This window comes from Ambystoma mexicanum, chromosome 2p (genome assembly GCF_040938575.1).
Source record: "Ambystoma mexicanum isolate Mex_15411 chromosome 2p, UKY_AmexF1_1, whole genome shotgun sequence".
In the NCBI taxonomy this organism is placed as follows: Eukaryota; Metazoa; Chordata; class Amphibia; order Caudata; family Ambystomatidae; genus Ambystoma; species Ambystoma mexicanum.
In genome coordinates, this window is record NC_090923.1 from 506,715,597 (window position 1) to 506,740,892 (window position 25,296).

Below are 25,296 nucleotides of genomic sequence, written 5' to 3' on the forward strand. Positions count from 1 at the left end.
GTGGTCCAGCGGTGAACGTTGCTACAGTGTAGCATAACTGACCGCCAGTTTTCCAGTAGAATTTCCAACGACCCTCCACATGTTTTTGAGCTCCACCAAAGATGGTTGCTGATTGACTTGGACCACTGTGAAATACCTTGCATATCTTTTTTTTTTACCTGCAGCCGACATTTTTTTATTGATTGTTTTTGCAAGATGCCAAACGTCAAATTGGTGATTTATATTTTTCTACTCTTCCCTCATTGTGTTGGCAATTGAAACGTGTCTGTCCGTGGCTATCAGGTCGATCACCATTCCCCGCGATTGTAGTTCTTGCAATGATGCTACAAAGCCAACTTTCTCCATGGCCACTGAGGATGTACTTTGTGACACCTGCACGACCACCGAACTCACAATTTTCTTACTTTCCATGTCCTGAAAGTGGTAGGTGCAGTACTTGGCTGAATATCCTGGGCTGTCACACTGTCCATCACCGGCTAGCCTGAACCGTTTGCCCGCGAATGTACTATCAATAGACATTTTTTCCATTCTCCAAGCTTCGCTAATGGCTGGAAATAGATAATCGGTTTGGTATTTGTAGAACTGAGTTTTCGCAATGAAATGGATTCCCACAAACTGAAAGAAAGACTCTAACTTTTTAAAACTTGAACCACTAAAAAGTGCAGCCGCTGCACAAAGTAGATTGCCTGCTGGCAGTTGCCCCAGCATGGGTTGTGCAGACCATGAGAAAGGATGATATTTTGTAAAGGTGGCATGTATTTTAAGGTTAGTGCCTCGAATAGCACGAGTCACATTAATCAATGGCTCCCCACATACTTCCCCACCTACCGAATGCCCACATTTCATCCGAATAATAATATCAATCAAACAACTATCGAATACAATGAATTTGGCCTCTTTCCTTATACTGTCACTCTGCATCCCAGCTGGTTCGGCCTGTAACGTTGAGGACATGTCACTCACATGAAAGGTAGAATCTCTGATATCGTCTTCCGCTTTGTTCAGTGATATTGATGGTGTTTCATTGTCGTCCACTTCATTCTCTTCCATTGCAACATCTGTTCCTTCTCCGGCGATGGGTGAATAAAACAATTTCTTCAACTTTCTCGCGGTCTTAGTTTTTGCGGGTGTGGATTCTGTGAATTGATCTCCGACTGCATCCGAACTACCAGGAGGACATTCACTATCAATGGCTGGTGGTGGTATAGCTCCGTTGTCAATCACTTCATATTCTTCCGATTGGCACGATGCATCTCCAGTCTCAAGTCCCTGCCAAAAGGTTTGACAAGCAACATCTCTCGTTCGCTTCACTGTCTGTGTAGTACTAGTTCGTACACCCACTCGCAACTAAAGGACAGATTGGAAAAGGGATGTTCAGTTTAAACACAACTTACAGTATTGAACTATTAACAGTGAAAAACAACACAATAATATAGTGACCAGGACACTAACCTTCTTTTGCTTTCTTTTCTTTGAAACTTTCTTGCCTCGAACTTCAACATCAGGACGCCGTTGCTCCGACTCGTGTGTGCATGTCTCCACTTCCTCTTGCGCTGCAACGACTATATTTTCATGATAAGCACATCCATCACGCACTGACGCTCCATCGACTCCCTGAAACATAGAACTTTCATTAGTATGTATAATAATATTGAAAACACAAAATGTACTTGGGGACCAATACCCACGTACATCTCAATAGCAAAACACGAATGAACGCTTTGTGTAGAACATTCAAACGACAATTATTCACGCATTGTTGATCTAGTTAGATGGAACTGTCAAGATCCATACCTCGGGCTCCGCATAGACTTCCATTGATGATATTATTGAAGATGACGCTTCAGCAACTCCCTGAAACACAGTAATTGCATTAGTATGGTTTTCTATTTTGTTAAAAAGAACATAAACTTTATGTAGGCGTCAACGGCTCATCTAAATAGACCTGCACAAATGATCAGTTGTCTAAAATAAATAATGGATATCTAAATATGATTCGATTTGCTCGATCGTTGGAAGTGTCACCACCCAGAGATCTGCATCAACTACTAGGGGTGATGTACTTGTAGAAGAAGCTCCGTCATCTCCCTGAAACATAGTACTTGCGTTAATAAAGAAGGTAGTATAGCGGATGTAATCACGTCATATGATTTCGCTTGATCGAACTGTCAGTATCCATAGCTCGAAATGCATAAGAACATCAAGGGACGATGTAACTGCGGTGCACACTTCTGCAAGCTGTTGCGCCAACCCGTAACTGCATGCTCCCCCTTCTTCTTGGACTAATGCTCCATCGACTCCCTGAAACATAGGACTTTCATTAGTAATGAACACAATATTGAAAAAAGAAGACACATAGGAGGGCGACGACAGAAGGACATATCAATGGCTAAAAACGAAAGAAACATTGTGTGTAACAATCACGCTGCAAGAATGCAAGATCTGATGATCTCCATCGATGGAACTGTCCGGAAACGTACCTCGAGCATCTGAGTGACATCAACGGTTGTCGTCAATGCGTTGGACTCCTCAGCATCTCCCTGAAAGACAGTACTTGCATTATTTTGGATAACAATAATTATAACTGAAAACAAAGACTAGAGGACGAGTACAAGGGTGTACCATTAGGTAAAATAATCACACGATAAATTAAAACTATTGATTTACATGCCTAAAACAAGTCAGTGGCAGAATAGCTAAGTAAGATTACCCGATAGGCGCTTGAAGTGGCTGATGACTGCAATAACGACACGGATGGAGAATCTTCCTCCTTCATATTGAGTGGATACATAAATGGGGAAATTATTGTTAGCTAATGCTACACACTACCGCAAGGCCGAGAGATAAATCCGTAAACTTGACTCACCAGTGGAGGGATGTGGACGAATAGAGTGGGAATAGCGGTTGAGAGCAATTTTCGCTTCGCTCGCGGTGTGTTCTTCTTTATTAGCAATGATGTGGAGTACATGTCTGAGCTAAAGTGCCTGCTGCAGATGCGGTATCGATCACCCCTCTTGTCCGCAAAGACTTCTAGGACTCTACTTTCAAGCTCAGACGGTGGATATCCGCAATATCGGACCCATTCTCTTATCTGATCTATTGTCTTATGGAAAACATGCATTATAGTACCTTCAGATTTGTTATGGGACTTCGAAGGGCAACCGCCAATGGAACAGGCAGGCATTGTGGAAAGTTCTGAAAAGTAAAGATCAACAATTCTCTATGAATACCAATGTGTTAAAAAATTAAATGACACATAAAAGGTTCAATGCAAGGTTCGTTTTGGTTGTTGGAATTATACACGTTATTCACATGCGGATAAGTATTTGAATAACTTTAAAAAAATAGAAAAATAATTTGACTAAACTCAGAACATGTGACTAGTTCCTTGCATGTACTGTCTTGAACGAAAAGAAAACATGGATGCAATTTGATGACTACTAGCAAATAGATATAATTTAAAAAAATTGGACGCAAATTGATTATGGTACATGGCCTTACCTTGACGAACAAACAGTTAGATGCAGGGATCAGAGTAGTTTCTTGTCGTAGAACAGGGAGCAGTTCACAGGTTGCAAACTGACGAGTTTGCTCGAAGTGGTCACGGAAGTTCACATAGAGGAAGAGCAGATAACCAGCACCTTCACGGGTTGACTAGCAAAGCGCAAAGAAGTTCTCATTAGAAATATGAAGTGGGTTATAAAGAAATCGTAACGGGGGTGTGTTTGTGAATGAATGACGTGAATATGTCGTGGCATTATGCGGTTTGCAGGGGGGCGTCCAGCGTGAGGGGGGATGCTTGGCAGGAGACACGGGGTCTGGAGGTAGACATGGGAACAACAACCCATGCTCTATAGACCACTTTGAAGTGTACATGGTCTTTGGCACCTCTTGGCCTTTATCGCTCCCTGACAGCTCCACTTGCCAGCGCAAGTACCCCGGTGCAAACTGCCTTTGATAGGGCGGGGGTGGATTGGGGCGGTGGTCGTGCAGACAAGACTCGTTTGCCGCAGGGCCTCACCAAGGAGAGGCCATCTAACTGCATGTAAGAGGCAGGCTGCAGGATCTAGTACATGGAAGGCAGGGGGGTGAGTTTATAAATACCTCACCCTCCCAGGAGAATATATGGGTGCAGTTCACCCTGGAGACCCTGGATGCCTAGGCAGTTAGTCAGCAGCAGGCTGGCCTGTGGTGGCAAGGCAGCACGGGCCAGAGGGGGTCATCTCTGTACCCGGTGCCCAAAAGGATGATTTATTATGATCAACCATATTGATTATTTACCTATAACCATGTTTTGTATCAATAAAATCCAACGGCCTTTTATTGCCAACGCTTGAACAAAGTGGTGTGGTAACAACCATTGTTAAAATATATGTTGGGTTTTATTTTAGATCTTAATTTCAATTGAACATAAATAATAAACATTACACATTGTAAAGTTCCGGTTGCAGCACATCCAGGGAAAATCTGCGGTATTGTCCACTGTCGCTGGGGAAATGTTGTCTAATGGCAAGTACCGCACAGGCAGGTATTACTCTCCGAACGCGGTGTCCGAGCCTCCCGTGAAGCCACCAAGTGAAGCAACGATGGGCCACCAGCCTGTACCACCTGTGAAAAAGAAAGATGCAAACTGTATTAAAATGACAAAACTTTCTTATCAATGTCGATTCAGGTAAAAAATGTCATTCTGCTTTGAAATAAATTCTATCTAGAAAATGCACAATATGGAACCAAGTGGCATCACTGACATCACAACCAGAGTATACTTACTCGTTACTCGGATTACGCGGACGAACAGTGCCGCGAAGTTCGTGCATAAGCACCATCATCATCCTCAACACGGTCCGTGAGAGGCAGGCTTCCCTGAACTCTGGCAGCTCGGTGATGCATTGCGGACTTGGCTCGCCTTCCGAAATGTAGGCCAAGCACCCGGAATTTTCACGGCAGCAGCAGTTCTCCTCAGTTGGCATTAGCTCGCACCGATTGCACGTGCACCAGGTGGAGACGCCGTCCATGCGACATGGTCCAGGCTCTTCATCCGTTGACTGGTCCTCCCAACTGCCGTCCGAATCCCCATCGTTTTCGCGTGCTTGCCTTTCCAGTAGTTCCTCCTCGGTGTACTCGGGCTCGTACATATACGGCATTATTGTAGTCATTGTGTGGTAAAGAAAGTAAAATAATTTACAGAGATGGTACAGGTGTTCACAAGGCCTAGAAGCGGCGAAGGTAGCTGACCAGAGCACAGAAACGAGTCACAGAATACTCAAAGTAACACAGAGAGAGTAATGGAATCGAAAATCTGCTGCTGTGTGTTGTGAAACGGTGTGTTTATACTTATTGAGGAAAGAGGCGTCCTGCCATTTCCATGGCGACACTTCATTAGCTGAGGCGCAGTGATTGTTGACACGAGACGTGCTTTGGCGTTGGGAAATGGGCGGTACGTGTCTGCTGATGACAGGCTCAGGGGCGGGGGATTTGATTTAGTGCCACAAAAGCATGTCAGCCAGGGCGATGCGGCAAGTGATAGGATTATCACAAAATGGCGGCTGATTTCGAGTGCGTTAATGGACGAAAAGTCGGGTAAGGTCCATAGGAAAGTTTTCTACGATCTACCGATTTATGCTTAAAAACACATGGCCGAACCGTAGGGACAATAAAAAAAAAGTCCCGGAACTATCCTTTAACCTGGTAGGGCTTGATATATTTAGTTTTCAGTGATTTCAACTTTGCGCACGTGCCTTTTTTTACTTGTTCTCAACAAAGTCTCAAATCATGTTGGTCACATTCCCTTCTCCGATGGTCAGTGGTTATTGCTTTCCTACTGTGACGAAGATCTCCTCCTCTGCTTTTCATCTGAAGTTTTGGTTCCCAGACCCTTCTCTGGTGTCCAGTGGTCTTATGCACACCACATGGATGAGGAAGCATTCCCTGGATGCTTCCGGTGTCAGCGGTTCCCTTTGTGTGCTCAGTGTGCGTCCCGTGCCCCCTTTACCTTCACCCAGGGTAATAAGACACTGCTCTGGTTCTTCCAGGGATGCGATTCCCGCTCTGCTGCCTCAAGCCGCCTTTGGGCTCTATGGCGTTCTCGCAGAAGTCCCACCTTTAGCCTCGGCGTCTCTGTGGGACCCAGTCGTCCCACCTGGCCAGGGTATCCCCCAGCTCTTCTCTCCAGGTTGGGCAGAGGGGTCTGCTCCTGCAGGGTCCCCAGTTCACTCTTGCAGGGTCTCGCCTGTGTCTGCTGCTCCACCTGCTTCTGTTGTGATTTCGAATCTCCTGGGTTCCTTGCTCCTCGAAGACAACCTCAAGTCCGTTTTCAGTTTTCTTTATGTAGGACTGGTCCCTCCTCTGCCTATCGTCAACACTGGCAGTGCATGATCACCAGGCGCTCTTCATGATTCTGGTAAGCCACCTTGTGGCAGTATTTGAAGGTGTAATCTTCATACTTCTGATGTTCTTCCTCATCCTAGTCCTTCCTACTTGGCTGGTTTAATCACTATGACAATAGTACACATGGTTGCTCTCTAAGGAAGGATTAGAGGCGGAGTGTAGGACTAGGCAATGTGTGTGGGTGATGGGATTTCCAGGGCTGAACCCCGGTGGTAATTCCTGTCCCCAGAGAGGCAGTCCCACCCAATGAGGTCCTCGTGAATTAAACCACACCTATGGGGATTATTGGGTAGTAGCCTCACCTCCATAGCTTCATGAGAAGGGGCTCCCCCTTGGGAAGAAGTGACGACTACCCTGTGAATCGTCACACTACACATGTGAGACAGGTGAGTGATGGTATTCTAAGTTTCACTCATCCTTTGGAGGAAGGGCCTTATTTAGTTAGTTATTTATTTATTTTTTTCCCTTCATTTTCAGCCGTATATTTTTGAGTTTAAATCCATTGGTTTACATGTTATTGGGCTGGCATCTGGACGTCTTATTCTTTGGAGTTGCTGGCGAAAGTAGAGCGTATATTCTTCAAAGTTCTGCTTGGATTATCAACCGCAACAGCTGAAGAGCTGCTATATTATGAAATTCAGTTATTCCCATTGGCCTCTAGATTAATTTGTACACCTGTACGTTTATGGTTATCTGTTTGGACTAGTGGAAAGGCTTATTTCAATAAAAGGATATGGAAAGAACTATTGGCTTTAGAGCAGATACTACATCGTGAATTTCCAAGGTTGTTTTGCTTTAGGGCATTGTGAGTTCTTTGATGATGCTGTGTGTATTGATGCCCAAACTAAGGCGTAGGTGATGGAAGCAATTTCTTTGAACCCGCAGTATACTCACTTAAGGCTTATATTCTACAAGGTTGTAAAAGCCTAGGTTTGGTTTTGTATTAATAATGAAATGATGCGGGAGCCTCTGCTAACCAGTCCCCCTTTCATTAAACCCAATGTTAGAAGTGTAGTGTACACCTGTACCTTGCCGCACCAGTATTCTGATCTGCAGCTCCCGTTCTCCATTAGTACATGGAAGGTGCCCTGTTCGAAAGCTGCTGTTACAGCAAAGTCACTGCAGTGCATAGGAAGCAAAACCATACTAATTGTGCCCAACTATCGCCTGATAGCAGGATAATCTGGACATATAAGCCATAAGTAGGTTTTGGTGTGGTGGTTGATAGTTCACATCGTTATTAAAGACACATCTAATTCTTAGCATACCAATGTCAACTCTGTGAGCTCACTACAACTAAAAGAGGCAATGTGGATCTCGGGCACCCGACTGTGCCATCCAGTGAATGGGACAAAGGTCAGGATGCCTGCTTCTGTTGCCCCACAGTGGGTGGGGTAACTCCTCCCAGCCTGGCCCAGTAGCTCACAACAGGAGATCTCTTGGGAGGCTGGCTTCAACGAGGCACCTTCCATATCAAATGCCTTCCTAACGCTAGGGGGTTGTACCACAGAGAATCCTTGAAGCTGCATGCTGGGAAAGGGGCAGAGGTAGGACAGAAGAAGACAAGTAGGTTTGTGAAAGGTTTCATCCATCTTAATTTGTCTGTAGGCTTTTCTCTGCTTCCTGTCCCCTCCTATCTAGCAAGGCACTCTGGGGGCAAGGGTCTCAAGGGCAGGGATTGAAACCCTTATAGCAGGCTTGCTTTCATTCAATCCCCTCTGGCCTTTTCCCTATAAAAACCGGGGTATCCCACTCTTTCTTTGATTAACTCTTTGACTTTTAAAGACATCAAGAATTCATTTGTATCCTGTTGGGACAGGAGTGCTTTTTCACAGCCCTGTGTTGGTTGCGAAGGCAACCACACAAAGACAGAGGAAGGTCATGCTCCCTACCCATCCTCCGGGCACATTGCAGGTGACTTGCTGAGTGCCAAGTCATGCCACTCAGCTAGAAAGCATCCCTAGGCTGGGAGAGCAGAGACTGAAAGGGACTTGCCTTTCCCTAAAGTCCCCCTACAGCGGGACTCCCAGCATCCAGAGGGACAAAGCAACTAAGTCTCCTGTTTTCATTGATCAAACCACTCCTAACTGAATTGGAACCATGATCGCTACTTTCGTACGCTGCCTTTGGCATTCTCTTTCGAACTTCGAACCGATCAAACTGGCTTGGTGTCCATTTTCCCCAGGAGAGCCTTGTCTGTCTGGCTCGAGCGCCAAAACACATTGTGCAGGTGACTTTGAGCTGGCACGTCATCGAACGAAGCATTGAACTGCCAGGATCTCAGCTTAACTCCAACTGCCGGAGCATCTCCTGATTTATCGTCCCAAACCGGCAGTACTCCTCATTTTGAACCATGCTCGATTATCAAACAGCTCCTGGTGATCTATAAACTTACATCGTTTGATGCCATATTTGAACTGCACGGAACAGCGCTCGAACACGACATGCTGCCGACGATTCATGGAGTCAAAATGATCCACTGTACTCTAACCTGGTTTGACCCGCAAGTAACACATCTCAAAGCCCCCTCCCCTGATTGAACAGCCTAAGAACTGGAATTGGGTACTACTAAAAGTTCCAGTCCCCTTGGTCCATTATTATGGCCCTAGTGACTTTTTTAGGTCCTTTTATACACCTTTTTCTTCAAGAAACATATCCTTTCAGTGACATTGTTGCTTTTTATTAAAGAATCCAGAGTGCCTACACATTTGCTCAGCATTGTCTCTGTTTTCCTTGTACAGTGGTCTTAAATCAAGATACGATGTCTTATTTTGGTTTCATTACGTCAGTGGCACTGACCCGAACAAGAGAAGGCATTGCCATTGTATCAAACCACTTTACGGTTTATTTGCTTTTTTGTTGTTGTCAGTGGGCCACTCTTTTTGCAGAATAGTCAATCTTTCCAACCAGTTGGGTTTTCCTGTTGGTTTTTCCTTTACAGTGACAGTTCTGTTTAACAATAACCACTGATGTGCCCTATACTCCACAACTGCTTACATTTCAGCAATTTTAATCTTTCTTTGTTTATTTTTTTTTTGTGAACTTTTCTTTATTGGCACGAGGCATGAACCGGCAAGCAGCACAGTGCATAAAACAGATAGTATTGCAGATACATGAATGGCATTACATACAAGGGGTTACCGGGACTGGGCAGGCCACACAGTTCAGTTTGTTTCAGGGATAATGACGTTTATACCTACAGGTGGATGGGGGGTGGTTTGGTGGAGAGAAGTTTGATATCGTCTTTATTGTTCAAATAGCTGCAAAAATCTGACCATACATTTTTGGGACGAGGGGTCATTGGGAGGGAGTTGACGTAGTCCTCTTCACATATTTGTGTCCAGGTGAGGGCCTTGAGCCACATTTCGAATTGGGGGGGGGGGGATTGGTGCTTCCAGCACTGCAATATGCATTTTTTGGCCACCATAGTTGCGACGTTCGGACACCTTCCTCACCTCGGGCCCATCCTACAGTCCGAACAAGGCAGCCAGTGGGTCAGGTGAAATATGGATCGAGGTTATCTCAGCAAGGGCTTCCATGATGTTTTTCCAGAACGGGCCCAGTGCTTCGCAGGACCAGAAGATATGAATGTGGTCTGCATCTATGGATCTACATCTCGGGCCGATATGAGCCTGGGTGTGTGCGAACCTCCCCACCCTGTGTGGCGTGTAGTATAGGCGATTCAGGAGCTTATATTGTATACATCTAAATCTGGCATTTAGAGAGACCTTGCGTGTATGTATGCACATCCTACTCCACATTGCATCAGTAAGGGTCAGGCCCAGTTCATCACCCCAATTGTCACGTGGTGCCTTCAGTGTATCCTCCAGTCTTTCCAGCAGCATTTTGTATAGCGAGGATGTTATGCCTCTAGCCCCAGCCAAATTGGTTATGAAGTGGATTTCAGGTGAGTCTGGGGGTTCATCGGGATAGGTGGGCCACATGGAGCGGAACGCTGCCCTCCGTCTGAAATATTGTAGTAATTCTAGCGCCGTACCAGCGTGCCCGGGCCGCCATATCTGTGGGGTGATGAATTTCCCGTTGGGATATAGGTCGGACAGTGCCCGGTAGCCCAGGTCGTGCCAGTGTCGCATGAGGAGTTTATCATGAGTGGGGCTGAGGCCTGGGAACTGCCAGATGGGGAGCCACTTGTAATATGGATGGTGGCCTGAGTGTGGCTGCAGTAGTCATCTCCACGCCATGGTTGTTGCTGCCACGATGTCTGCCGGGGCATCGGAATGAAATGTGTGGTGAAGAATGAGAGATAGAATGTTGACCTCATCACTTGCTAGTTTCTCAAGCTTAACATGTGGGGGAGGGTCAGTGTGTGGCATGCTGAGCCTGTGTGGCGATCCAGTATCCTGCGAGGTCGGGGGCCGTGAAACACCCTGTCTCATATGGAAGAACCATGTGCTGCCACTTTTTGCGAACCGCACCGGAGTGCCATAAAAATTGGGCGCATGCAGCCTCCGTGAAGTATAGATGCCCAGAACGTAGTGTGTCGCAGATGTGTCGCAGATGTAGGCGGATTTCAGCCAGAGCCACACGGAGCTGAAAAGCTAGGCAGCCATCTTGGGCTGCTCAACAGCGCCGCCAATCTTTCTTTGTTTATTAACATGCTTAGTTAAAATACAAAGTAGGGATTTCCCTTCAAACACTGTTACATAACATAAGAAACCATAAGGGAAATGCAGTGGATATGGCCCAACAGATACTGTCTTGTCATAGATGTCAAAACAGCCACACAGCTCACCACTCTGCAGCAGGGGCAGTTGGAAGGCAGGTGATACCTTGAACAAAAAGCACGAAGATCCAATTCCACAAAATAACCTCTCCACCCCACATAACCACACACACACACACACACACACACGGTGAAACAGCGGCAGAGCAGAAGGGGTAATCAAAGGGCTCCCAAAGACCGTTTATACCAATTTAACTGTAGAACCCATATTCGCCAAACACCTTGCCTTGAATCCTGTCTAAGAACATGGAGCTGCCTCCTTCTGAGGCAAAATATGTCTTCCCTATATAGAGATCCCTTTAACGTGCTGGGTGCCAGATGGGGGCATCTACTCCACGTTTAAGCAACTCCCTTTTAATTCTTGCTTCTTAATCTAGATGTCCCAGAGTAATTCTGGAAAAACATGGATTTTGGAACCCCCTAGAAACAGTCGTTCCTATATGACGCTAATTCTGAGTGATAGGCAATTTCTCTGGAGCATTATGCATAAAGGTTGTATGCAATTGCCGAAAGATTATAGAGTTCCTTCAAGTGAAAGGTATATTTGCAACTCGCTAGGTACTATCATCTCGCTCCCCAGAGGTAGCTCCTGCTCACTGGATAATGGCAGATACCCATGAGCTGATTTTAGCTTTTGCTCAAAAAATCCTTATTTTGATCCATGTGTTGGCCTCCGTGCTCTTGGAAGTCGCCTGTAACTTGCAAACTGCCTGCAGTAGGAGCGTCTCGCTATGGATCAACCTCAGGAACTGAGCATCCCCAGTTCCCCCTTTTCTGGGATCCCTTTTCCTGTTTATTCCCATTGTCTTTGGCATGCCTTTTTGCCCCATTACAGAAACTGCAGTCTGCATGAACACATAAGTGTCCTCACTGGTTCACGTTGACCCATCTCTCAAGCCATATTATTTATTTAATAAACGTTTAGCACAAGCTTTGTGTATACAACATATAAAACATACAATTCCACATTAATATAGTTAAAATCCAACATTTCATATACAACATGTTATATTGCATCATTAAAAAAAAAAATAAAATCAATCTTACATCGCCAAGATCTTAAAAGTAAAAGGAAATTTAGAATACATTGTCAGTATTGCCTATTTTTAGGTCAGTATCTTAATAATTTCTGTGCATTTCCAGTAAAAACCTACAATATAAAATCACAAATTAAAATCACAACCTTTGAGAAATGCAGGCCAAACCTCTGAGAGGTCATCGGTGCAAATGGCATTATTATACTGTTTTAAGTATTGCCAACGGACCTGAGCAAGACTTTCGCATTTTAAGATCAGATGTTCAATACTCTCAAGAGTTCAATTCCGCATAGCCTACAATACCGTTTGCTATGTGGTATCCCAGTCTGAGAACCCTGGGTCAATAGTGCGAGGCTTGCATTAAATTTGAGCCTAATGTATTGCCTTGCGATAGCACTGTTAGTGTACGATGTTAGATATAGAGGCTTGATGTCTTTCTTCAAAATATAGTCACAGAATATTGCATGGCCTTTTGTCGCGAACAAATAAGTCAAGTGCTGTTCTTTGCTATGTTCATACATTTTTTGTTTCATGCGACTCTTCATGATACATATTGCACCATTACTTCTAATGCCACAACATCCCTCTTGCCATTTCATACAAGTGCATAATAGTTTACCAAATGTACCCAGTTTGAGGTAGTTGGCAAGTCTACAGAAGCTGTCTATAAAATTTCCAATCCTGGTCTCTGTACTTATCTTCACCATTTTATCACAGAAACAAATAATTTTTTGAGTTACATCGGAGGTGATTCCAGAGATCTCTAGTTCTAAGTATAGTAACTCAACTGGCAGGGAGGGGGGTATTCCAAACAGTTTATGAAGCGCACCTCGTCTCTTTTCATCATGGCAGTGTGCTTCCCTCCCCATGTCTCTGTTCCATAGAATAAAATGGATCGCACTTTCGTGAGGTATAACGGGACCATCTCAAACTACATAACGCCTTGTTTGTAGACAAACGCTTTATCGAATAAAGTGCTTGTTTGCGTGAAGTCCCATTCCAGTGTGTCTCCCATTTTAAGTTACTCTGGAGATGCAGTCCTAGATATTTATAAGTATCAACCTTCTCTAGTTTCTCTCCATTCAACATACAAGAGTGAGAGCACCCTTTGTTTTTGTACAAATGCCATGGTTTTACTTTTTTTCTATGTTTACTACAAGGCAATTTTTTTCTGCATATGAGCCAAGAGCTTTTACAAGACACTGAAGCCCCTTAGGAGTATGGTTGACTAAGACCAAGTCGTCAACATAGGCTAACCAACTTATAGCATAGTGACTGACCTTCACCGGACATAGAATGGATGAAAGAAATTCCAAACCCATATCACACAAATTTTGATAAGGGTTGCAGCAACTACACACCCTTGTTTAACCCCACGTCTGGTACGAATAGGTGCTGTCAAGCAACCTTCATCATCTAGTCTAATTCTAACTGATGTGTCTGTGTAAAAGAGCATTAGCATCGTCTAAGTCCACAAGTTTCTTTTCCATACTCGCCCGCTTAGTATCATATCGAACGCTGCCGAAAAGTATGAATGCTGCATATACTTTAGCATTTCTTCTCTCCCAAGTGTATTCAATTGAGGATGTCAGTATCAACAAATTGTATTTTGTATTGGAATTTTTAATGAACCCCATTTGATTTGGTGGGAGGATCTTGTGTATCAATTCAGTTCATTTAATAGCACTTTCGCCAATATTTTGAAGGGACATTTATCATTGCCAACACATGGTAATTTACAGCAAGGTTCAAAGGCCCTTTTTTGTGAATATACAATATTTGGCTTTCACTCCAGGTGAGTGGCATGATACCAGAGCTGCCGATGTGTTTGTATAGCAAATGGAGTCCTTTGACCCATACTTCAGGATTCTGCTTAATTACAGCATTGCATATGCCATCTGGGCTAGAGGCTCTTGATTTATTTAAGTGCTTGATGATATTGGCTATGTCTTGTGGTATGGAGTGAGATTGCCAACTTTCATTTATTACTAAGCTGGTATCATCTGTGATTTCATTCTGTCCTAGCTTATTGGCAGTTTGTGTTTCCCATTCGAGTTCAGTTACCCCAATGGTTGGCGCTCTATGCAGTTTCTTACAGCCCATTATTTCCCAAAAGCGGTTGTTATTTTTCTCTAGTACAGATAAGGCGACCTCTTTAGAAATATTCCCATTATGTGTTCTCTTGTATTTGGCAAGCCATTCACAGTATTCCCGTTTAAGTGTCCGAATACTATTAGCAACATGGGATGCAGAATACGGATACACCCCTTTATCAATAGCTTTTCTTAAGATCTCGTTTAACTGCAGCGATTTGGGGATCATTAACTATGCAATAGTGTTGTTTCATGTTGCTTCTTTCCGTTGCATTTTTATATTTAGGTCTCTCCTTTATGGCTTCTTTAATGGTACTCGTCACTTTTACAAAAGCCGTTTTAATTTCTTCACTCTCAACACCCTCTGTTTGTGCTTTATACAGCCTGTTAAAGGTGGTTAACAATGTATTGGATAAGATGGCGGCTTTTTCGATTTTTACACTCGCTCCATCTAATCCGATTCCCCTGGATATTAGTGGATAAGTTAACATATTATCACTTATGTGTCCAACATAGCTTGGTTTCACAATGAAGAAGGTTCTGAAGCTCCAGGTTAATGACGGGGCATCTCGCTCCTCAGTAGCCAGTTGGTCAGATCCACGTGGGAGGACAGAGTCGTTCCCCTCCCAGCCCAAGTGTGTCCTATAGTGGCCTCTTTGCTTTGCCACCTCGTCTTGTCCCATACCGGTGTTCCCTGGTGGTGCTGCACACTTCAACCCCAGGATCTGTCGAGGAATCCTGCAACAGTATGTTGTTGTAGCCTGCAAGCTCCGAGTGCTCATGGTCACTCTGTCTCAGTGACACAAATGTGGGAGCCACCTAGGCCACCGCATGTAACATGAGGAAGTTCCAGGTCGCCTGAGGAAGTTCCAGGCCGCTGCAAGTTCTAGTGGCAACAGCAAGCTCTTGTTTGCATCTTAGTAACGTTGGGGGCAATGCCAGCTCCAGTCTATAGTGGATCCACTCTCATCCTAGCATGGGTAAACAGCAGCAGGAATAAGAGAGCTTGTGCTGGCGCCTCGTTGAGTCACGGCCATCTTGGAGCCCCCAAATCCCCCAAGCTACGACCAATTTTCAATTGGAAAAATCTAGAGTCTTGCCTCTCGCTCTCTGCTTCACGTTATTTCAAGCTGTAGTTGTGAATAAATTGCTCATCAGTCTTTCCAATAAAATCGTGAGTGCATCTTTTGAATGTTTATCTCGTCTTGTTTTTAGTTAAAACATCCGATTGGGAATCCTAATTAATGTATGACTTTCTTTTTAGGGTCTTCCGAGGAATGGAAACACCATTGGATGTTTTATCAAGAGCAGCATCTTTGGTGCATGCAGACGATGAGAAACGTGAGTCTTAAGATATTTGTGTTAATTTACTGTGAATTGAGTTAGAGTAAAGCATTTTACTTTTATTAATTTTTCAAACTGGTGAAAGGTGGAGCTGCAAGCTTCCCTACAGTAGTAGCAAACAAATGCAACGCTCTTCTGCCCGCCTTGAGGGCTGAGCAATCGTACTGAGCCTTCTGAAGAGCTTTAAAAACTTCAGTGTTCGCCTGACACTGCTGGGGTCTTCCCTAGCGACTTGACTCTTCCCTGACATCTCTTGTGTGCAACAGGTTTTGGAACAGCGCCTGGATGCTCTTGGGCTTAGCGCTCTTTATAAATGAAAGCATGAATAGATTAAATAAATGATGTTGTAGTGAAATGCCTCTTTGCACACCAAGCCATTTAAAATCATGAAACCTTCTTGCAAGCATGAATTGACTGTCTCAGCACAAATTAATCGCTTTGTTTGTTCTCAAGAGTTTTTCTAATGCCAAATTTAGGTATTGCTGACATCTGCTATGTTTTAAATGTTACATCAAACCAGTTGCGCTAGCCAGCTTGTTAGAAAATCAGTATAACACTTTTTCTGTTTATTTGGAAGTGGTTTTTTTTGCATTCAATGGCTATATCCTGCTTTTTTCAGTTATTTCGTATTCTTTATTGGAGGTGCTTTCCAGAGGAACAATGATGAATTGGTGCTGGGGGTAGAGGAGATATAGACTCCAGGAGGATAGGTGGGGGTGCTAGATGTTGGAATCCACGAAAATGAGTATATTTGAAAACTGGGATGAGGGAAGTTTGTGGTAGTTGCTTTGCTGTGGAGGGAGTAGACTAGGGTAGAAGATTAAGAAGATTAATCTCATCAGGTCTCCATTATCATTTTAGATGGCTGTTATACCTGTCCCAGTTGTGCAGTGTGCAGCTATACAATGGAGATCCTAGCTAAATTGAGGGAGAACAACAAAGTTACAACGCCTGCTATTTCTTTAAATAGTATTTTGTCTGCAAGTGGTGAACTGCCAGGAGAATTTATTAGCGGACCTATACTTATGTAAAATCAGTAGTCCAAAGCACCATAAAACTGCTCCTATATTGTTACATGTCTGATATTGAAACGTTCAATGATCCAATCTTTTTTTTTTTTATCAAGTCATCTTGTTTCTTCAAATGTGACCTTAGATTCATGAAAGCCAAATGGTCAAACAAGCTCAAATGTTGCACCACAAGATGTTGAGGTAATGGCACCATCATGATCCAAGCAAGATGCACATTGTTTTTGTTAGCAGAATGCTTTACACACCTAAACCCAGGATCCTTAATGCACATCTTTGGCCACCCCGCTCCATCTACCACTATGACTAGTGACATCCATGCCCACACATATTAACAGCCCTACTACTGTATTTAGGCAAAATGCAAGTAACCAGCATGTGCAGGCAGGACCCACTCCAAAACATTGCCTTACACTTTGTACATTCTTGTAAATCTGATCCTCCTCCCCAGTGGTCAACCCAACTATTTATAAAATAGGAAATCATAACATACCTGGGCCCAATCATCATACCCTTCCCCACAAACTCCCCATGCCATTACATCTTGCACTATGTTGGAAATCTCCTCAAGGCCATAGACCTTTCTCGGCCCTTATCTCTTGAGTACAATATCCCCTTATCTGATACTGAATCGATTAACCGCAATCTTACTCCATTCTGGATTCACCAAAAGCTACTTCCCCTTTGGCCTGATCACTGCAAGATCATCAATAAAAATACTGCACAAATCTACACAGCCTCATGGAAGAGCACACTTTGAGTTCCTAGCTATTATGGATTCCTGGTTTACACCAACCTGTTCCACTGTGCTGGACACCTTGGTTACACATACTTTAAAAATCACTTCCTAAATCGACCAACTGAATTTACTCGTTAGACATGCAAAGTAAAAAAAGCAAGGTTTATAGGTTCTTCAACATCTGACCATCAAATGCCTTGTAACTGTTAGCACATAGTCAGAGCGCTGATTTTGTATAGACCACCTTGTCATGATATTACGTTCTGTTTAGAATAGGGAAAACCTCATGACCTGCTCAGTGTACTCATGAAATTAAATTCTTGCCTTATGCAGCCTGAATCTATAGGTAGGGGACCTCTCCAACAAACTGCCCTTCTGCTTTCTGGATTATATGATGGTATTGGGCTTCCTCCAACTAGTTCAGGGACCTATCCATAGGCGTAGCCTGATTCCTTATGTTTTTTTTAAACTGTAAAGGTCTCCATTTCTGAGGTGTAATACAACCCTCTATTCTGATGTTCCCATTACATGGTCTTCAAGCTAAGCATAACGAATACCAATCTACCTCAACGAGATTGTGCTGATCACAAGCCCATCCTGATCAGCCCAGAAAAAAGGAGGCTTTTAACAGCATTGCATTGACTCTGTGACCAGCAATCTGATTTGACCTAAAGGCGATTTGTAGCTCCCTTCACACTAGCATGCACGTGTTTAGGTGCATGTATATCTGTATGTATTTATGTATCAGACTTCTAAACCATGTACGTAGCTGGGAAGCTGAGTGTAGGGGTAACCATGGATTTGGAATATGTTAGAGGAGCAGGGGTCCGGTGGGTGGGAGAGTAGTGTTGTGTGGAGCGATTAGCACCACCCTTATCCTACAACAAACACATTTCAGACCATCTTGCAGCCTTCTTCAGAGACGCAGTGTTGAGCATCAGATGAAACCTCTCCATACGCAATATTTCCACTACCGAGGGGGTGAACCCTTTAACCATTTCATTAACTTTCTCGGAATTCACACTAGTCTTCTCTGTGGAAAACTCTCCATACCTACAACGGATAGTGAGGTCCAAAGCACACCTTGTTTCACTAAGGGTACAAGATCTATTCCTTATCCTTATGCCGAGCCTCACCAGACTAGGCGCATTACACATGTTCTAATCCACAGGCCAATAGCAAAACCTACTGTTTGAATCCAAGATGATTGGATGTATTGCTTGCAAGCAACTAGAAGCTTATATTGGTACCCAGTTTCCTGCAATGCAGACGACATGGTTTCAGACCACCCAGAAGTATGTGCTGAGCACTACTAGATTTGAGGGAAAAATCTTCGAATCTATGGAAGCCAACCATTCAGTCACCTTAATACTCCTCGATCTCTCAGCAATATTTTACACAGGAGATCATTCCGTGCTGCTATCCTGCTTATGCCAGCATTTGGGTGTTCCTGGAACTGATCTCTGCTTATTAACTTCCTTTTTGAAGGACTGTTCTTACCATGTGAAGGTTGTCAAATTCCTTGCAGCGCCATTGAGCCAGACATGTGGGTGGCCACCGTGCTTTTTTCTGTTTTCTGGATCCTCAATGCCTATGGGAAACCATTAGACTCTTCGGCTGTCATTTTTTAATTGGGTGCTGATGATTCGCATCTGGTGATTCACCTGGGGGAAGATGCTATCTAGCGAGAAACTGACTCACTCGAGCAGATTCAGGAATGAGTGATTGACAGTAGCCTTTACCTGAATGGATTCAAAACAGAGATCTTACTCCGTGGTAGTTCATGCATCCCGATGCTCCCCTTCACCTGGCCACGCTGGTTGGGGCCTCTTCCATCTCCTGTCACTATTTATTTATTCTTCACTTGTTGGGGGGCTTATACAGGAAGCAACTACTGTTTCAAAGCGCCCACAGGGCAACAGGGACGGGACAGGGGAAGATAGACAAAGTAATTACAACAATGTTAAATAAATGCAACAAAATAAGAGACAATGGGTAGGGGAAGACGAACCTACTATGCCTTGTGAGTGTTCAGAACGTGCAAGTGCAGAGAGCAGAGCGGTATGGGGTAGACGCTTTAATGCTCATGGAGAGTAGGTGAAGTGCTATGAAGAAAGTAAAGTGCAATCTCCAGTGGTGGAGCGTGAGTTGAGGCAAGTGCAGAGGATAGACAGATGCTGGGATGATAGGATGTGGGACGTCAGGGCCCCGAGGTTGCATAAGGGCCCTGCACACCAGACAAGGTACTGTGCAATTAGCAGGATAGATAGATGGAGAGGGAGGGAGGGAGGGAAGGAAGAGGTAAAGAGGAAGGTTTTGAGGCTTTTCTGGAACTTAAGGAGGTCCTGCTTAAGACAAAGAGGGAGGGGAAGGATGTTCCAAAGAAGGGAGCCCGATGAGGAAAGCGATGGACCACCTGCTCTCTGTTTAGCAAACCACTTCACATGCAAGGAGTTGGTGCCAGAGGAATGCAGGTGTTGAGAGGGGGAGTATTTGGTCAGAAAGCGTTGCAAATAGAGTGGCCCCCCGGCCCCAGCCAGCCTTGTGAATGAGCACTAGAGCAAAGTACATTATAGCCTCAAATCATGGTTCTAAACAGAAATTGTACCCTTCAGTTTCAGGTCCTTCAGAACATCCTCCCATAAACTAAAACACTCGAAAGAAATTGTGAGTGACTTAACCCTTTAAAAATAATACTACGCAACCTTGTCTACGGGAGCCTCCTGATAAAAGACATTAAAACACTACAGCCAATCTAAATGGAGCAGCCCACCTGGTTCTTGGCCCGGGCAAATATGACTGCAGATCCAAGGCATGAAACATTCTTCATCGCCACCCTGTTAAAAAAGAGAATGGACTATAAAACGCTGTGTATCCTCAAGAGTATACTGGCAAACTGGCTCCACGTATCTGCTTCACCATTGCATTCCATTGAGAAACCTTTGCTTGTCCTTCACAGAGTCGAGGAGCAAAGGTAATATCCATCAAAGACGCAGAACTTTGGCGCTAGATCTCATATGTGCACTGGGTCATCTTTAATTTAGGAAGGCCCTAAAAACGTTGCTATTCCTAGAGGGCTTCCCAAGTAGAACAACTAAGCGGATCGCAGTTTAGCAGCTAGAGTAATAGGTGTGAAAAGCATTATTCCACTAGCTCTCTCTCGTAAATAGCAAATGAGGGTGCAGGGATCTTGAATAAGCAGGAGCTAAAGGCAGCTCCTGGGTATCCAGCATTAACCAGCAACCAGGAGCTACCTCTGGGGAATAAGGTGTGAGTACATAGTGTTCCACAAATTTAACTTTCACATCAGGTGCAAACGTATTCATTATTTATGACTTCTACTTTAAATGTTGTATAGATGTATCTTGATGCTTATTTATAGATTGCTCTAAACACACAAAGTTAAATTTACATGGGTGTATTTGTTTGGCATCAGTTGGCTTGGGGAGCCAAGAGTAGCTCTTGGTAGCTGTTGGCATCAAGCTAACCCGGGTTCATCTAGGCTACAAGCAGGAGCTAAATATCTCCCAGCTCCCCTCAATTTCGAACCCTGGGGTGGCAAGGTGAGCACACCTTAGATTAAATGCTGAAATCTAAGATTATGACAGAACTTGAGTGCTTTGCATTGGATGCTGATTGCCTTGGTCTCATTGTCATTGCCTGATGTTAGGGTCCATTGCGATTGCCTTTCCTTGCTATCTTTATTCTTTTTGTTTTTGTTGCCATTTTCTGTGGCTATTTTATATTAACATGTCTTATACGGTGCACCATTACCACTGGTCTCCTGGCTCTGCACGAAAGAGGGTGGGGTGGGTTAATGAGGGATGCGTGATAGGATAGGTCCAGAACCAGGAGAAACTGTCATCTGGGCGTGTTTACTTGCTGATTAGTTGATTGTGTTCACTGGCTTGTATCTGTAAGGGTAAGGCCCAGTGTCTAGGTTGTTTGTTGTATGGGAGTATTTGTTATGTTGGGTGTGATTTCTTTTTTTGTTTGTTTCATGTGTAGCTTGGCTGGTGGTTTTTGTCATACACACTGGCTTGTTATATCCATAGTGGAAAGGTCCAGTGTCTGGGTTGTTTGTTGTATGCGAGTTAGTTATGTTGGGTGTGTGTTTGTGTGTATTTTGCTAGCCCATAGGGTGTGTATAGTGGGAGGGGAGCAATATACAGGCCACCACCAAAACCCCTCCAAGCTCAACACACTTGCCACTTCCACAAATTCCTCTACGTGCAATACATTAGCTGCTCCCACAAGCATCTCTGTGTGCACCGAGGATTACTAGACACAAAGTGTGCCTCTGAGTGCAGCAAGATTAAACTGCTAATGTGACGCATGGCTAATCTTGACAATTCTTTCTAAATGTGCGCATAGCTAATCTTCACAAGTGTAAAACTTTGCTTACCCCCAGACTGTATCGGAGTGCAGCACAACACCCCACCACCCACTCCCAAAATGCACACAAGAGCTTAACACTGCCTGACCCAGAAATCATCTAGGTGCGACAATGGCTACCTAAGGTGCACAGCAGGGTTTACTCTGGGGGAACTCTTGATAGACACTGTGGTAATCAACAATAAAATGGCAGGGTTTTATTGGAGCACAATAGTGGCTGTGATCCCCGCCCGTACCAATTTACTGGATTGTCGCTGTAGGGTGTATTGTCTGGTGTCCACGGGCAAACTGGGAATGAAAGCTGCCCAGAAGATAGCTGCCCTTTGCCTTGTGGCCCTTTGCCGGCTGCCCTGGGTTCCTCCGTTAAGAGGGCAGCTTCCAGGAGGAAACGCCAATCACAGGCTGGCGAGGAGGGAAGAGGGCAGGATGAGGACCGGGTAGAGATCTGGGAGGACTACAGTTGCAGCGAGGCCAGGGGATTGGGACAAGGAAGTACATTAAAGAAAAGAATGGAGGGTGAGCGCCTCAAGCTGTAGCAGGACCTGAAATCAAAGTAAAACGCTTACAAATCCCTCCATAAAGCACCAACCAAGCCCTAACACTCCTAACCAAGTGGTTCTGTGCAGGATGGCTACAGATTACAGTCGGGAAAGGCAGAGGGCGTCAGGGAGAGATGGCTGGGGGGGGGGGGGAAGCAGAGACACCGGACTGCCTAAACCAATTGCTAAGGGGTTGGGTGAGGAAAGGAAAAAGCCAGAAACAAAGGACTACAACACAAAGACAGGATACTTTAGATGCAGACCAGCTCAAAAAATGCTGCATGTTTCATGGGCATGTGCTTTATGCTGTTTGCAAAAAAGTTGTACTCTTGTCTTGCAGACAGTAGGGTAGTCAACACTAGAAACCTGCACATACCATATGGGTGCAGCATTTGGTGTAGCCAATCAAAATCCTGACAACGGCAAAGGTACAGGAGAAACATGCTGGCAGTAAAATACAATGTGCTGTGCAATAGAAAAAGCAACCAAGGTATGAAATCCAGGCATACATATTGCAATTCCTTCTTAGGTTATTCATACAGTACCATAAGCAGTGAGACTTTGCCCTTGTAAGTTCATTCCCTATACAAATGAATGTCAGGTTTGATAGACTGCACTCTCTAATGGTCCTCCGCTGGATAGTGCATTAGATTACAAACTTCATCAGTGACACATGAGCCAGTGTTCATTTTTTTTTTAAATAAGTGAACACCACGTGTTCTGCTCGATCTTTGGCACACAGCACACCTGAGTTGGGTGCATTGTGAGCCTTCTTTGTGAGCTGTTGCTTCATAGCAGAGCGTGCTTGAGGCGGTTTAGCTTAATGGGAGGCTGTGTACTGAGCAGGTCAAGCAGGTTCTGTGGATGTGCATGAGTTTTCCTATAACTAGCAACTTGCGTGGAGGATCAATCTCTAGACGCCTGCATTGTTTGCATTTGTTTCTGGATGTTTAGCCCATGGACATTCTTCTCGTTTGATGGCTTTGTTACTTCTCAATACTACAAGGATTTGTTTTCGCTTTTTCATACCGGAGTACGGATTTGCCTTTTTTATGTGCCCACCTAATGCATCACTGATAATAACCATACAATTTTGATGTGACTGTTCTATTCTCACAATTACAACATACAAACTGGACTACTATACTGTATCCTAATTGCTCTGACATCACATAACGTCTCCTGCACTTTCCTGCCAGACCCTGCTTGCTTTGTGGTGTGATGGGATTTGGATAGAAACTATTTAGAATTTGTTAACCAGAGGTGGGTTTTAAGAGGTAAAGGTATCGCACATGTTTTCCTTGTGGAGGAGAAAATAAAGGAAGCAGGCCGATTTTAAGTGAGAGTACAAAGTATTCAAGCCTCGAGTCTGATGCAAGAGAAAGAGGCGATTTTTGTGGGTGAATGGCGTGACGATCATGTTGTATTGCAGGAGCTACAGAGGCAGCCTACACCCAGTAGGTTGAGCCTCCAATAATCGAGCATAGAACACTGGCACTAAAAATATGCACACACACACTTGCACACGCACGTGAAAAGTACAGTGTCCCTTTAGTATTGTCCTCCTCACATCTTGTTTTCTGTAAACGAGTCTTACATCTGCACTCATGTCTGAGAGGCCCTTGCTGCAGTGAAAGTTTCTCGGCGAACATTTGCTCTTTGGAATTAGGCCCACGATTTGTTTAAAAAAGCATTGGAAAATCCAACAATTGTTTTTTCTATAGACCGACTATGTTCCCGATATGTATAGATAAACCTAACACTTGGATATTATTTTCTGCAAATTATCCCAATACAATTTATAATCTGTTACTACTGATCTTTTACTTTTCTGTATGCAACAATAATGGCAAGTTACTAGTAGTCGCTGCGTTTTCCATACAAAAGAGATGGGCTATGTTCTTTAATTCAGGGTTCTGTGCAGAGATGCTGCATTGCTTAGAAATCTAGTGGCTGAAGGCTTGTATTACACTGCACCAGCTTGATGCTCCCAGTTAACTGATTCGTTTCCAGATGGATGTTTGTGCAGACTCCTATGACTGCTTTAAATCTCCAAAACGTGATCTAAATTTAGATAACCGGGAAGGTGCTACTTTTCATCATACTGTTTTACACGGATCTCTGCACAAAGCTGCATGGCATGCCTACACTTCCACCTCCTTTCTCACATACTGAAGACCAGAGCATCTACATAGGTCCTGCAGAAGGTGTCTACTCCTTGATTGGCTGGGGTAGTCGGTGGTTCTTTGCAGTGATCTGATTGAAAGTAATGCTAGCCATGTAGTTAAGAACTATTGAGGCCTATAAAAAGGCTGGTGGCCATTTTTTTTTATTCCATTCTTGTTCTTTTTATTTTGTTTTGTTTGCAGTCTGTTTTACTCGTTCACAGCTATGCAGCTGAAGGGGTTTACGCCTGGAGAATTATCAATCAATTAGGCTTACTTGGTTCCTTCTTCCCATGGAATTTGGAGGTGGTGTTTTAAGTGTAGTTTTATGATCTTCTTAAGATTAGTTGCTGAATGGGGTGGAGCTTTTTGACAGTGCTGTACTGCCTTAATAAGAGGAAGGTGATGTTTGTGCATGATAGAACGGTCTATCTGTTCTTCCCTCACCACATCTGGACCTTCGTGTATCTGTTAGTGTGTCTACTGGTTGGAATTCCCAATGGGAGGGAACAATGGCTCCAGAAGGATGCATGCACAGTTGCAATTAAAGGACTGGCAATATCAGTTTTCATAGTGGATACTGACCGTCCTAACATTGAAGTGATGATCCTCCATTTCGGGTCATGTAGCCTGACCGTCCTGACATTGAAGTGATGATCCTCCATTTCGGGTCATGTAGCCTGCAGGTAGAGTCTAGAGGGTGGCCACTCTGGATTGCTGAATAGTTGCAGTGTCTGCTGGCTGTTGTTTTCAGCGACACAGGTGAGACGAAGGTAAACCACGGCTGTATTTGTAATAAGTAAGCTGCTACGGTCCACATGTGTA

The 25,296-nt window shown here is 44.2% G+C and overlaps 1 protein-coding gene across 1 annotated transcript in view; it reads left to right on the top strand.

Moving 5' to 3' along the window:
• The window catches only part of VGLL4 (vestigial like family member 4), an 819,879-nt gene that overhangs the window by 51,344 nt on the left and 743,239 nt on the right, over window positions 1-25,296 (top strand). The window contains exon 2 of the mRNA XM_069643919.1: window positions 15,526-15,602. Coding sequence (XP_069500020.1) covers window positions 15,539-15,602 — 64 coding nt within the window. The 5' untranslated portion in view covers window positions 15,526-15,538. The remainder of the gene's footprint in view (window positions 1-15,525; window positions 15,603-25,296) is intronic.